Raw genomic sequence first — 12,685 nt, 5'->3', positions numbered from 1 at the left:
ATTATTGTGGACTAAAGTGTAACTACTCAGAACATATATTTGCACATTTGATATTAACAACGGTAATTACATGACTGGCAAGTAAAAATAATCTACTCTTCGTGCTCAGGACATGTGTGTTATAATTTAAAGAAAAGACTAACCTACATCAGAGAATCATAAAGGGCAAAATATGATCTGTAAAGGATGAAGGTCTCTCTCTTTTGCGTACAATAATGTATCATTGCAGTTTTATTTTATAATAAATAATGACTAGAAACCCCTGTGTTACACTGCAGCTGTTGCTTGGGATGTTTATTGATATGCGTTTAGCCTTTTGTCGTCCTGAGTTCCTATTGTGACCACAAGATGGCAGTAGCGCACAGCAAAAGCTGCTCCCAACGTTTATAGCGGTAATAAGGTTTTGCAGAATACGGAAGCACGTTAAATTTTCCATATTAAAAGACCTTCATATACGTATTTACCATTGTTCATTGTATATTATCAGTTGGATGAACTGATGCATTTAAATCTACAATAAAACAAAATCATACAGCAGTGGTTGGGATTTATGTATTTTCACAGCCTTGTGTTTCACAACCACTTCATATGAAACACATGACCCACTAACTGTTGACCTGGTATTGTGGGGCTTCTTCCACCAGGTTAGAGGAAGTGGGCCTCAGTTATATCTAGTTAGCAAAAATTAGAAAAAAAATTAAATACCACCTTAATGCTGTGCCAATAAAAAAAAAAAAAGGTTTACAGATGTTGAAGTCAAAAATGTGAACAGAAACCTCAAGTTGAAGTGCTTTATTTAAAAAATGGTTTGGAGAAATGAAAAGTGGAAAAAGAAAATCTAAAAAGTAAACACACACGGTAGTATGTTTCATTTGTTCTGAAGTGCTCAATGATTGCCCAGCAATCTAAAATGTAGACTCATCCATCCATCCATCCATCCATCCATCCATCCATCCATCAACATACATGGGGAGAACATGCAAACCAGAACAGGAATCAGTTTCAGGAGCATGGCAGCTAAACCCAAACACTATTGTGTTAAAAATAAATAAATAAATAAATAAATGCATGTCAGACCCTTTAGGATGCATTGTCATCAGTAGCACATTCATCCTCATTTAGGACTTTAACAAAGCAGCAGCTGTACAGCCTTGACAGTTTTAGCATCCATTTTTGTGCGAGCTCTCACTTTCTCTTCATAGACCTATCGTGGCAAAGGCATCCTGTAGTGCACGTGCATGCACAACCATGGTTGAACATCACCGTCAGGGTTCTCCTAATGCCAAAGGATCCTGTTGTCCTGCGTCCGTAGCCTCTCAAACACTCTGCATGGAATGAGCTGGTTCCACATCCTGTCACACGTGTTTAAGTATCAATTAGCTGTTGAATGTTGAATCCAGTCGAGCCGCCGACCTGCTCAGATGCACAAGTGGCAATTCCTCACCTCAGGGTCTTTATGTTCTTACACTTTTTCAGACTGGCTCCCAGGCTCTCTGCTCCAACATCGGTTAGCTCGTTGTACTTTACACTGTGGAACAGAAGCGAGATTCAAGCAAAGATGGCCACAGAGCAACTGAACCCATCCCCCAATGCCTTCATGATGACACATCACACTGAACAACACATCGCTACATGAATATACAAAGAGAACCATCTTACTCAAGGTCAGTGAGGGATGCCATGTAGGGCAGAACAGCTGCTAAACTCTTTGCCCCTTCATCAGAAATCATGTTGCTGTAGAGACTGAAAAAAGAAAAAGGGGGGGTTTATTATTTTATTATCTTTATCAAGCCAGACACTCTGCAGTCACAACTCTTCCTGTGGGTCACTGGAAATACAGTCTGTGCGTTTCCTACCTCAGACAGTGCAGCTTGGGGAGGTCTCGTAGTGTGATGGCCAGTTTCTTCATCCCCTTATCTCCAATGCAATTCTGAGACAAACTATCAAACAAGATATTTGAGGTCAGCACAAACGACTACAGGCAGTTAAAAGCTCTCTTGTTCCTAACCTAACAAGATATGAGAAGAGAAGACTACATATGTTGTACCCACTTGAGTACCTCCAGTAAACGAAGTGATACCAGAGCATCGGCCAGATTCTCCGCTCCTCTGTCCCCTATTTTGCTGTTCTCTAAACTAAAGGGAGCGAAAGTTAGCATCACGCTACAAACAAAGCAGAGACAGCGATCGGTTCGTTGACGGAGACATATTTACTCTAAGTGCTCTAGATTATGTAGACCTGGCAGGAGCTCCCACAGCTTAGGAAGAGCCTTTGAACCTTTATCTGGACCAAGCCTAGAGGAAGATGGTAGTATTACGGTCATTATAATCATCAACATGTATGTAGGGGGCTCGGATATGTGAAAATGTAGAAAATGACCCACTCTAACTCCAGCCTGTGCAGGCCTGTCACGGCTGGAACCCCCTCAGCCAGGATTGGATCTGACTGGCTGCTGCTGAAAGACAGCCACTCGCACATGACCAACGAGGCGAATATAAAGTCTTTCGCGTGTTCAAGCACGTGCTGCGTTACCTGTTTGGGAACCTCTTCTGCATGTGCACGTTCACCAGCTTTGCCAGGTGCTCTATGTGACAAACCTGGGAGGCCTTCAGAGGGTGAATCTTGAATTTGGACACTGCTCTTTGTAGGAGGCTCTCCTCACCGCTCTGCTTCAGCTGCTCCCACAGGGTGACGACGTCGGCAATGCAGGCCCTGAAGGGTTGGAACGGTATCGGTCGTTAACATCACAGTTAGCATCCAAACAACGCAAGCTCAATTTATTAAGAAGTGATTGCTCTTGTAGGAAGGTGGACTTACAGGGCTTGCACTTAACGGTGGGACCAGTGATTTTTTTTTGCAAAAAAATAAAAATCACTCACTTACAGGAGATCTTTGACTCACACACTGTTAGCATCTCTGTGAACACCCCCCCCCACCCCCACTGTAGGTCAACTGCTGTCCAAAAGCTCCAAGAAACATCCATAAACTGTTGTGAACAGTGTTCCAACCAATCAGAGGCCAGGATTGGGGTAAAGGGGCAGGGCCAGATGGGTTTTATTATATTTATTTACAAAGCTCTAAAAACATAAAAATGATGGCTCCTTTATCTAGCATACGCAGCAGAATCATAAAATGGAAACAAGACTTTGTCATCACAAATGAGATAGCTGCAGCATTAGCACAACCCGATAACTCAGTCCCATGGACAAATAGTTCCCTAGTTAGTCTCCATGTATGTCCTAACTGAGTTCCTACAATTTCTTGTTTTTACCAATGTAAATAAATTCCTGGTAGTAAAGATTCCTAGAAAGGGTGGTGAAAAAGGGGCTAAGGACACATATTTTGGGACATCAATCAGAGGTGGAGAAGTATTGAGGCTAATGGTACCTGTAGGTGTTGATGTTGCTGAGGCCCACGAGGGCTCTGAGTCCTGAAATCTGTATCCCAGAATCCTCCAGATCCAAACTGAAACTGTGACCTTCCTGGCCTGCTCTTTCTAGAACATGCCACACAACAAAGGCATCCAAAGGGTCGATGGGAACGCCACGAAACGCCAGGACCTCCGGTAGCTTTGACTGACGCTTTAATTCTGTGTCACTCCCATCCGTGCTCGGACTGCCACGTATCAAACTCACTTCATAAACATAGTGGCAAGCCTGCAGAAGCTGAGCCGGACTCAGGCCGCCGTGTGAGAGATCCTCAAGGTGTTTGGTCAATAAAGTCTGTTTGGCGACGAGCGCGTCTCTGAGACTGGCCTCAGCGTCGAGTGTCTCTAGCTTTTCCATCAAAATTCCAAAAGCGAACCGCTGAGTGAGCTCCAGCACTTCCCGTTGGCAGCGCCGGCAGGACTTTGGGCCCGACAGGAGAGGGAGGCTCTTGAAGAAAGTGCGATGTGAAACCACCCTGGAGAAACGGAGAGAAAAGAGCGATCGAAAGAGAGCGATGAGGCGTTTATTCGGTAGTTCCATGGAAAGCCCCAGAAACGTCACTGAGGGTCAGACTCACCTTGACAGGCACAAATGGAGCGCCGCCAGGTAGCTCTGCAGGTAAGGATTGGCCCACAGCAGAATGTGTTCTTTGGCTGGTTCTCTTCCTGTTGCGTTTTCTTCACAAACTTTCTTCCTGGTCTTCTTCTGTCCTTTGGCCTTCCCACCTCCTCCCTTTATCTCCCCGCTTGAGATGAGGTGTGTCGTCCTCAGATCATGACAATCCAGCAGCCCAGTCCTCAGGCCAAATGCCTTGAGTCTAGGAGATACATATTTCCCGTCTGGAATGACGGAGGTGTGCGATTTGACTCCGTCCCAGGCCAAGCAGCTCAGCTGGGACAGTAACTCTTGAGGTTCTTCACCTTCTTCAACACCTGTTGCCTCCTCTGCCTTCTCTTCTTCCCCCTCTTTTGCTGCACTTTCTGAGCTTTGGGGCTGAACGTCTACAGGTTGCACCCGCCCTTCAGAGCTGCTTGAGCCTTCTTTAGCTTCCACAGTGTTTTCAGGTTTAACACTCGACGGTGTGAAGGTGAAAGCCGGCGAACATCCTTTCACTCTCAGGTCCAGCACTTGGCGGCAGAGCTCAGTCAAGGTTCTGGGCAATTCTCTTATGTTCTTCGACCCTTCCAAAACAGAGCACACCAGACGACAAAGTCCGGGGTTCCAGCAGAGGAGATGCAGGTACCTGTGGCTTTTCAAGTGCTCCAAGGCAGATTCCCTGAGGGTCGGATCGGTGAAGTACCGAGACACGTACGTCTCCACGTCAGGGACGGAGAAACCGCACACCTCCAAATAGCTGTCTGTGCGTCGTAGAACCTGGCTAGCAGCACCTCTGGGTCGCGTGGAGAGCACAAGAGTGCAACCCCGAAGCACCGCCCTCTGGAGGATGCCTGCAAACAGCTGTTTTATCGTGTATGTCTGCGCTTTGCTGTCTTTCTGCAGCGACGCGCTCAGATCTTTTTCCTGTGTCTGGAGCAGCGTCTCAAAGTCCCGCACCTCGGCAAAGCCGTCGAAAATAATGAGCACCCGCTTTGGCGCCGCCATAACCTGAGCAAAAACCGCATCTGGGTCAAAGCAGGCGGTAGCAAAGGAGGAGAAGTTCAACAGGAGGGTCTGGAGGCTGAAGATGGGCTTTGTTAAAGCCAGCATTTTCCCGTCCAGCAGGAAGACAAAATCGAACTGCGGGAAATGATCCTTAGACCAGTTGAGGCACAGCTTCTTGATCAGGGTGCTTTTTCCCATACCGGCATCGCCCATTAGCAATATGTAGCGCTTGGGATTGTCTCCGAGTGAGCCGTCGAAGATCTGGATAAATGCAGGCACCGGTGAGTTGAAGTTAACATTAAGCTCTTCTGGGTAAAAAGCTTAAAGTTAAAAAAAACAAACCTACCTGACTCTGATCCAACAAGCTTTTCTGCCGGTGGGCATCGCCGTTAAAAATAAGCTCCTTATCCTGAACTTTATTGGTGTTTTTCCCACATCGGTAGACGATCTCTCTCTGGCTGACTTGCACATCGACGTAATGCGAACTCAGGGTAAGGCCTCCCTTGATAACCTCACAGCTCTGACTCATGTGCGCCTTTGCTTCAAGAATGTAGACCCTTACACCCTCTGAAAAATGAGCACAAATAGGATTCCAGATGGGATTTTGGGGGGGAAATCGGAGTGAAACACGAAGAGCAGAAGTCCCTCACATGAAAGCATAGCTGCCGCAAAGTATACACAGACGGACAGGCAGCGGGATATAGCGACACTCACCGTTTATGGGGGAGGGGGGTGAAGCGTGTGGGGGGGACACAGCTCTGCTAGCAGTGTCTGACAGAGATCCTGGTGGGGACGAACTCATTTGGACCGGTGCTACTGTACCGTCCGCTACAAGAGCAAGAAATGCAGTGACCGGGAGCATGAATTTCCTGAGGAACAGCCGCGCTCGTTTTGTTCTGAGTGACTGGTTCAATTGGAAACAGAGCTAGCTAGAGAGGCTGTAAAGGCAGTGTGTCAGTGTGCCAGCTTCAGATCAAGCAGGGAGAAAACCTATGACAATGGCGATGTGGGATTTTTGCCGTGGATTCATTATCTCCTTTATTATTCGGTGCATTTGTGCGGCCCCCATTTTACCCGTGCGCATCATTCACTCACCTGGTGAGAGTGGTGAAGGGTGAAGGGATTTCGGTGGCGAGGAGGCAGGAACTGTCGGAAGAACACGGATGCCGTCTGGTTAACGTCTTGTAAGTGGGATGAGCCGCAAAAGACTTCACATTTAAAAACACCAACTCAACAACCAACTTACCAAGTATGAAAGTCGAAGTCAAAGGGGAGCATGGGATTGTAATAACTGGAGAGGAGATACTCAGGGCATGCACCACCTGATACAGAGGAGGGTCTGGGATGGTGATCAGGTGCATGGGAGGATGCAGCTGAAGGACTCTGGGAGGCGTGGTGAGGCAGTCTGATAGACCCAGCTCCAATTCCTGGTCGGTGTCTGAAAATATCGGTATTGTTATCTCACCCTAGGTGTTGTCGGCCCATGGGGAATTCCTTTGGTTCCCTCTAGAGCTGGCTGAGCAGCGCTACAGCGAGAGACGCGTACTTTCATGTCAACAATCGAACACTAATCATCTATCAAAACTGCAGAAAAGTTACCTACAGGAAGTCCTGCGGAATCATACTTCTCCTTTTGGCACATTGTCTCTGCAATCTTTGAAATGACACTTTCTGTTTCTGGGCCTGTATATCATCAGTATCGGAACCAAGTCAGTCTGTCAACAAGCTCTTCCCTCCAGTTACTTCAATAATCCGTTTTCACTTATGCAACCATGTTTATTTTACCACTGACAGGACTTTGACTGGCAGACGGCTTACCAGTCCCTCTTTTCGGTGTGGTCACATGGCAAGAGCTGACACAAAGGTCATGTGATTGTGGTTAAACCCAAACTTGGGCTTGAGCTGGGCCATATCAGTTTGATTAAAGTCCAATCTTGTTATTCCAAACAACCAAACTAGGCTGTGATGGCGATTTAAATTTCTCATCGATAGCTCTTTTACGATGGCAAAATCCCACCTATGAGGAAGCTACGGTGAAGACGATCAAGCAAGTCAATTTGGGGCTTATGAAAATTCAAGTGGACTGTTTTCCCAACAGCCGAATCAATTCATGTTTATTTTATTTTCTTCTTTCAGTTAAGTTAATTTAAGTTGTTCATTAAGCTGGAAGGCAGATAGGAATTGGCCAAACTGCCCAAACCGGTGGACTATAGACCGAAACGTCAAAAGACGCCATAATGTTACCAGTGATGGTTCATTTAGCACTAACAGTGTCAGGAGGTCTCACCTGTTACCCTTTGCCTTTTACATGGAGTGTTGTCATCAGAGGGGGGCTGCGGCTCTGGCCCTGAAGCAGAGAAATGCGAATAAAGACTGTCAACCGGCCACTCAAGGATCAATCTATTTACATAGTTGAGAAAGCAGACTTGACTGATGAGAACAGCTGAGCTTGTGCGTGCGTGTGTGTGTGTGTGTGCTCATTTACCATTGAGTGGTTTGGCCCTTTTCTCAGTCTTGTGTGCTTGTTTAGCTTCCTGGTTCTCCCGGAGGCTACCAGAGTCGTGCGGCTCCGACGAGGCACCTGACGCGCCAGAAAAGAGGAAGTAAGCCACGTACAGAGCCCAAAAGTTAAAGTGCAGATAAAGAATTGTAGAATTGTAAGAATGTTTCTAAAGAATTGTAGACCTTTAATGAATGTTTCTAAATAGGGAACAGAAAGGGGAACAAACTCACGTGTTACAAGAAAAAAAAGGTATAACTGAGGCTTGAATCACATTTTTATGTCACCCATTTGGGATCGGTTTATCTGTTTTTCGTCGCTGAGCCAATGGTAACTTTTTCCCTTTTCTGCCATTTAGAGTGAAATTGAAGCGCTCTTACCGGGCTTGCTGGGGCCCTCTTCGTAGTTCCACAGTGGATCGCCTAACAGCACTTCTGGATCTACGTCAGAAAAAGCAGAGAACTCATCACACGAGAGGTGTAGCAGGTGTAGGCTGCATTGGGATTCAAATAGATGAGAGTTTATTTCGTTATTGACCATGGCCGTGGCCCATTCCCGTCCCCTTTCAAAACCAGGTGATCCGAAACAGATCTGCTCATGGGGAAAGTTCAAGGCAGTGAATCGATATCACAAACTTGATGTCAGTGTTTGTTTTCGGAATTAATATGCGCCATTGTTGCATCCTGATAACAGCGCAGCCATTAATGCTCTTTATTGAACACCAGCCTGACATGATTGGCTCACGGTCACATGCTTACAAACCCAATTCAACATAATAAAGGTGTTATTCACCACAGGAGGGTTCAAACTGGCACAGAGGGGTTATTAAAATGTTTATACAACTGTTAGGACGTTGGTGGCGGACCCAACAGCAGACGTCTTACCCGTCTTATCGGAAACTTACCGACAATGTATTGTTCATTCAAGAATTCGGACAAATCTTCTGTAACAGAGAACAAGTGGGTTTTCAGGGGTTGGTTGCTTTAGTCATGCAGATAACACAACAACACTCTGCTAGTTAGCCACTTACATGATGTGGTAACAGACATATTGCACAGACGGACTTTAGTTCAGGCCCAAACCCGCATAACTCAATTTACAGATAGAAGGCGCTGTATTAGATCAATTCAAATGCTCTGTTTGGTTCCTCTACCCTTTGCACAGGGTCCACCCAGCAACACTCCCTGCCATGCAAATTCTTCCAACACTGGTGCCAGCTCTGATATAGGCCCTGACTGTATTTGCTGCCTTTTCCACATCAATGGTGGAAAAGCAGGAAGAGATTCTCTCACCATTTTCAGTTAAGACTAAGGCAGGAAATCCCCTAATTATGCGTTACTTCCTAAAAATGAAATGAAATCGATGTTACGGTTGTGTAATTCTGACCTGGTAAATCTCCAAATTCGAGAGACATGTTTGGCACTTCATCCACATCCTGCATCCTGGTTCCTGATCAATAGGAAAGAATGGATGCATGAGCCCCCCGGAGCATCGTCACATGCTAGCTAAAGAAAATACTAACCTGGATCTGCAAGGTCAGGGCAGGTGGGCAGGTTTTCTTGCTCATCCTGCATTTTGGCACCTGACACCAAGCAGGTGAAAAGAAAAGTAGAAAGCCAAGTGAAGAAAGCCAAGAAACCCCAACAGTAACAGACAAAGAGTTTCCATTAATAGTTTGGTCATTTCATCATTGCTCGATCACACACACGGACACACACACGCACATTAGACCTTAATTGTTGCCAGTGCTTACTTTAGTCGTTTTATGGTCAAATTATTTTTTAAATTAGTTTCATTTTCCCTCTCTTGTGTAAACGCACCTCTTGTGTTCCTTAAAGAGCGAAAATCATTCGAAATTCGTTTAAAATGCAATATTTCCAACTATTAATGATAATTATTATTATTATATATATGACTACTGCAACAAAGTGGTTCGAAAGGCTTTGTTGTACCCCCGAAATTGGACGAAACCAGAATAGGACAATTTGCAAAGGCAATAAGAAATTAAGAACTTGAAGAACTTTTTTGAATGTGTAAAAGTCTGTTGACACACGTTCATACACGCGCCCATCTTTGCCAGGATCACGAGTCAGGATCACTGTCGCTTTTGTTCTGCGTGTCCGGCGTCGCTGCGACATACGCGCACAACCGAGAACGTTAAACCGACATCCACAACAAAGTATCGAGAGGAAAAAAGAAAAGAAAAGGTTTCATTCATCTACGACATGCTGCAATGAAAACACAGCAATGTGTGCGTGCCGGAACTTAGTCGCACTGTACTGCGGCGAGGGACAAAGGGAAACGAAGCGATGATTAAAATACGACGCGTGCACGTTAAAAACGCACCTAACAGCTTTGCGCACTATAAACAGACGCGCACACATTTCAACGCTACCTGTTAGTGGACGATGGTCCCCAAACCTCCCGTTGGTGCTTCAGCGACCAGCAGCGAACGCAGATAACCGCTCTGTTCCTCTGTAACTTTTGCTTTCACTTTGCCCACCAAACACGCCAGACCGCCGTGCACGCTGGTTTTGCCGCGCACTCCGATTTTGGCGCAGCGTCAATAGAGAACTGGCCGAGGGCTTATGCGTGCGTGCTGCTTCACACAGGAGTCAACATTTCACTTTTCCTGCCGCTGGCCCTCGCCAGTCATATCTGTCATTCATTTTCGGTCACTTCATTTGTAGGCGAGACTTCTGTACCCGATGTGAAAAAAGTACCCAAACTTTTTGTGCAAAAACGAAAAACGTGCTCTTGTCAAAGTGAAACCACTCAAGCAAGCAAGCAAATTGTCCGTAGAGCTGATATCGCAGGCGATTACTGGGAAAAAATGAACAATTTGATGATGTTTAACCAGAATGTGACGAGTTCGCTGTGGACACTCGTCCTTTACTGGCACCTGACTTGGTGTAATTCAAAACCAAATCAAAACTAAGCCGCACCTTTTGCAGATGGCCAAAACAATGAATGACTAACTGGCTCTGCCGGTAACGACGGGGATTCCGGCGTTGCTCTTAATCACAAAAAGCCCCAACGGCTTCTCAACCAAAAGGAAAACCACAAGTGTGACACCTGTGCAGCCACTCTCTTTTTTACCTGGTGATCCCTCAGCACTTCCAAAACTTCCCAGGCCAGAGCTCATCCAGCCCAGGTTGTCTGGCGTCATGCTGAAATGGGTCTCCAACACTTCTGTATCCGGCCCGCCCTCTTCACCATGCAAGACGCGACCCAGTCCAGGCATTTTCGGGTTTTCAGAGGATTCGGGCCCTTTTGCGATGCCGCCTTGATCCGGGGGGAAGCCCTCCATGTTCACCCCAAATGGCGCGAGAGCAAACGCAAGCTCTGTTTCAGCATCGACGCTCCAAACGGTGTCGGTAGCCGCTGCTCTGCTTTGGCTGGTGGTCCCGACTGGTTCCACAGGAGCTATCAGGGGCAGCAGGAGTTTGTGTCCTCTGTCCCAGTTCTGCCACAGAGGGATGGTTAGTCTTCCAGCCACATGCTCCAAATTCCCCTCATTCAACCCCCCACAATCGGTGCGAGACGGCGCCAAACTTCTTGGCAGCTCTTTTGTTTTGTCGTGGAACCAACTGTAGCAACAGTCATGCCTGGAGCTGTCCATCGCTGCCGGGGCGTGTTCCACTCTGATCTGGCTGCACCGGTTGATGGCACAGTCTGGACACACCTTGCAGAGGGGCCAAGTGCAGTTTTGGCTGAGCGGCTCCATCAGTCGAAGGCTGACGTGATGATTGGCTGATCCGTCGAAGCCCAAAGCTGTTGCTGTAGGCTTCCGAGATGATCCGTTCCTTCACCAAACCCTCCTGGAGGTCTCCACAGGGGGGGCCCGGTTCAGAGCGGAGCGCACTCTGTCCAGAAGCTCCTGGAGGTCAGCCTGAAAGGGACGATTTCTATAACTGAGACTCTGAACTGGCTGAAGAGGCGTTTTCATGTAGAGGGAGGTGTTTGGTGGCCGGACGGGAGGGAGGATCCTGCTCCTTTTACTGCCATGTGGACCATGGATAGGCTTTAGTTCATTAACCAGGTCATAATGACTGTGACCAAGATTAAAAGTATCTAAACAGCTCGTTACCTGTTTGAAACCTGCAGTTCTCCTTGCAGTCCTTTCTTGTCGACTTGTCAGTTGAGTAGATCCATCATGTAAACCTCAGCAGCTTCTGGCGTTCGATGAAAAGCCCAAGAATTCTGCACTCACTTTCACTTTATTCCAGCCAATAAAAGGACACAAGAGTTTTCTTTAAATCTGAAAGCAAAAGCAGGTTCACAACAGGCGGCATTGTTCTAAATTTGCACGCGAACCCGCAGACATTAAATAGTGTTTTTGCTACGGTTTAACAGTAACTCAGAAACACTGCAGGTTATATTTGGAAACTGGTTAAAGAAATTATGCTGGGTCTCAAGAGAACTCAGGAAACACCATAAACATGCAGGTTCCTGTTCAACTGTTAGACGGAGAGTGCCAAAACTCAGATGACCCTTGTTTTCAAATGGCTGGCACAGAAGCGGGGAGGTATCATGGAACGTATTTAAAAAAATGCTTCCTTTCTGATTTTTACTGGATAATCATCTCTGGGGTGCCAGACATGATCTGTTTTCCAACTTTGAAGCGAAAACAAAAGTCCTGCTCCAGGTTCTGAGACAGATCCATCTCCAGTAGTTCTACTACTGTTACACTGGCAAGACAAAAGAATACTCTGAGCAACTCTGATGGATACACATAATACAGAGAGGGAGGGAGGTCAGAACACAATGACAGTAGTCAGGTTCTTACCTCAGGAGGGTGACAAAGACATGAACATCATCTTTTTTGGTCTGATGAGATTAAAAGGAACTTTCAAGACAGCCGTTCATGAAAGACTATCATTTGACAGGTTTTCTTTGCAACAGATTGTGTATTTTTTACTTTTATGACCTTTTAAATTGATAAAACAGAGGACAAAATGTGCTTATAATGCTTGGCATAAAATAAATGGGGGAGGGGTTTGTTGGAGTACCAAGCATGACAGGGCGGGTGATTCTGGTTGGCGTTGTTTTGTCTGTGAGCAGGATGCAGAAAGAGTTTCACATGTATTTTCTAGCTAACCCTGGAGGAACTATGATTATTGTGTGCAAGAAAAAGGGCAAACACGCAGGCACA

The 12,685-nt window shown here is 46.3% G+C and overlaps 1 protein-coding gene across 6 annotated transcripts; it reads right to left on the bottom strand.

The window, feature by feature from the left end:
* Positions 1 to 777: 777 nt before the first annotated feature.
* ciita (class II, major histocompatibility complex, transactivator) lies at positions 778 to 11,751 on the bottom strand. 6 transcript variants are annotated; one of them, XM_011603826.2, is made up of 22 exons: positions 11,621 to 11,746; positions 10,630 to 11,531; positions 9,053 to 9,112; positions 8,917 to 8,979; positions 8,435 to 8,473; positions 7,911 to 7,970; positions 7,516 to 7,611; positions 7,318 to 7,377; positions 6,277 to 6,468; positions 6,126 to 6,176; positions 5,745 to 5,858; positions 5,377 to 5,597; positions 4,006 to 5,291; positions 3,388 to 3,903; positions 2,533 to 2,712; positions 2,384 to 2,455; positions 2,214 to 2,294; positions 2,052 to 2,135; positions 1,857 to 1,940; positions 1,660 to 1,743; positions 1,445 to 1,528; positions 778 to 1,352 (listed from the first exon to the last, which is right to left on the bottom strand). In XM_011603826.2, the coding sequence occupies exons 2-22, from the start codon at positions 11,255 to 11,257 to the stop codon at positions 1,277 to 1,279; spliced, it is 4,131 nt and encodes a 1,376-aa protein (XP_011602128.2). In that variant the 5' UTR covers positions 11,258 to 11,531; positions 11,621 to 11,746; the 3' UTR covers positions 778 to 1,276. The 6 variants fall into 6 exon arrangements, 5 of the variants coding, with proteins under 5 accessions (XP_011602128.2, XP_011602129.2, XP_029691974.1 ...); XM_011603827.2 differs by having other exon boundaries at positions 2,384 to 2,452; XM_029836114.1 differs by having other exon boundaries at positions 10,630 to 11,422; positions 11,621 to 11,635.
* Between the last annotated feature and the right edge of the window lie 934 nt (positions 11,752 to 12,685).

The sequence above is a fragment of the Takifugu rubripes genome, chromosome 5 (genome assembly GCF_901000725.2).
Source record: "Takifugu rubripes chromosome 5, fTakRub1.2, whole genome shotgun sequence".
Lineage (NCBI taxonomy): Eukaryota > Metazoa > Chordata > Actinopteri > Tetraodontiformes > Tetraodontidae > Takifugu > Takifugu rubripes.
This window is presented reverse-complemented; position numbering and strand designations above follow the sequence as displayed.

Bases quoted from the DNA above. Each gene is read 5' to 3' on its own strand.
- ciita (XM_011603826.2), bottom strand. From the start codon at position 11,257: ATGGAGCCGCTCAGCCAAAACTGCACTTGGCCCCTCTGCAAGGTGTGT. The intron at 7,612-7,910 runs GTAAGAGCGCTT...CTGGCGCGTCAG, and splicing joins AGAGGGCCCCAGCAAGCCCG to GTGCCTCGTCGGAGCCGCAC. The intron at 2,295-2,383 runs GTGGGTCATTTT...ATCTTCCTCTAG, and splicing joins CTGCACAGGCTGGAGTTAGA to GCTTGGTCCAGATAAAGGTT.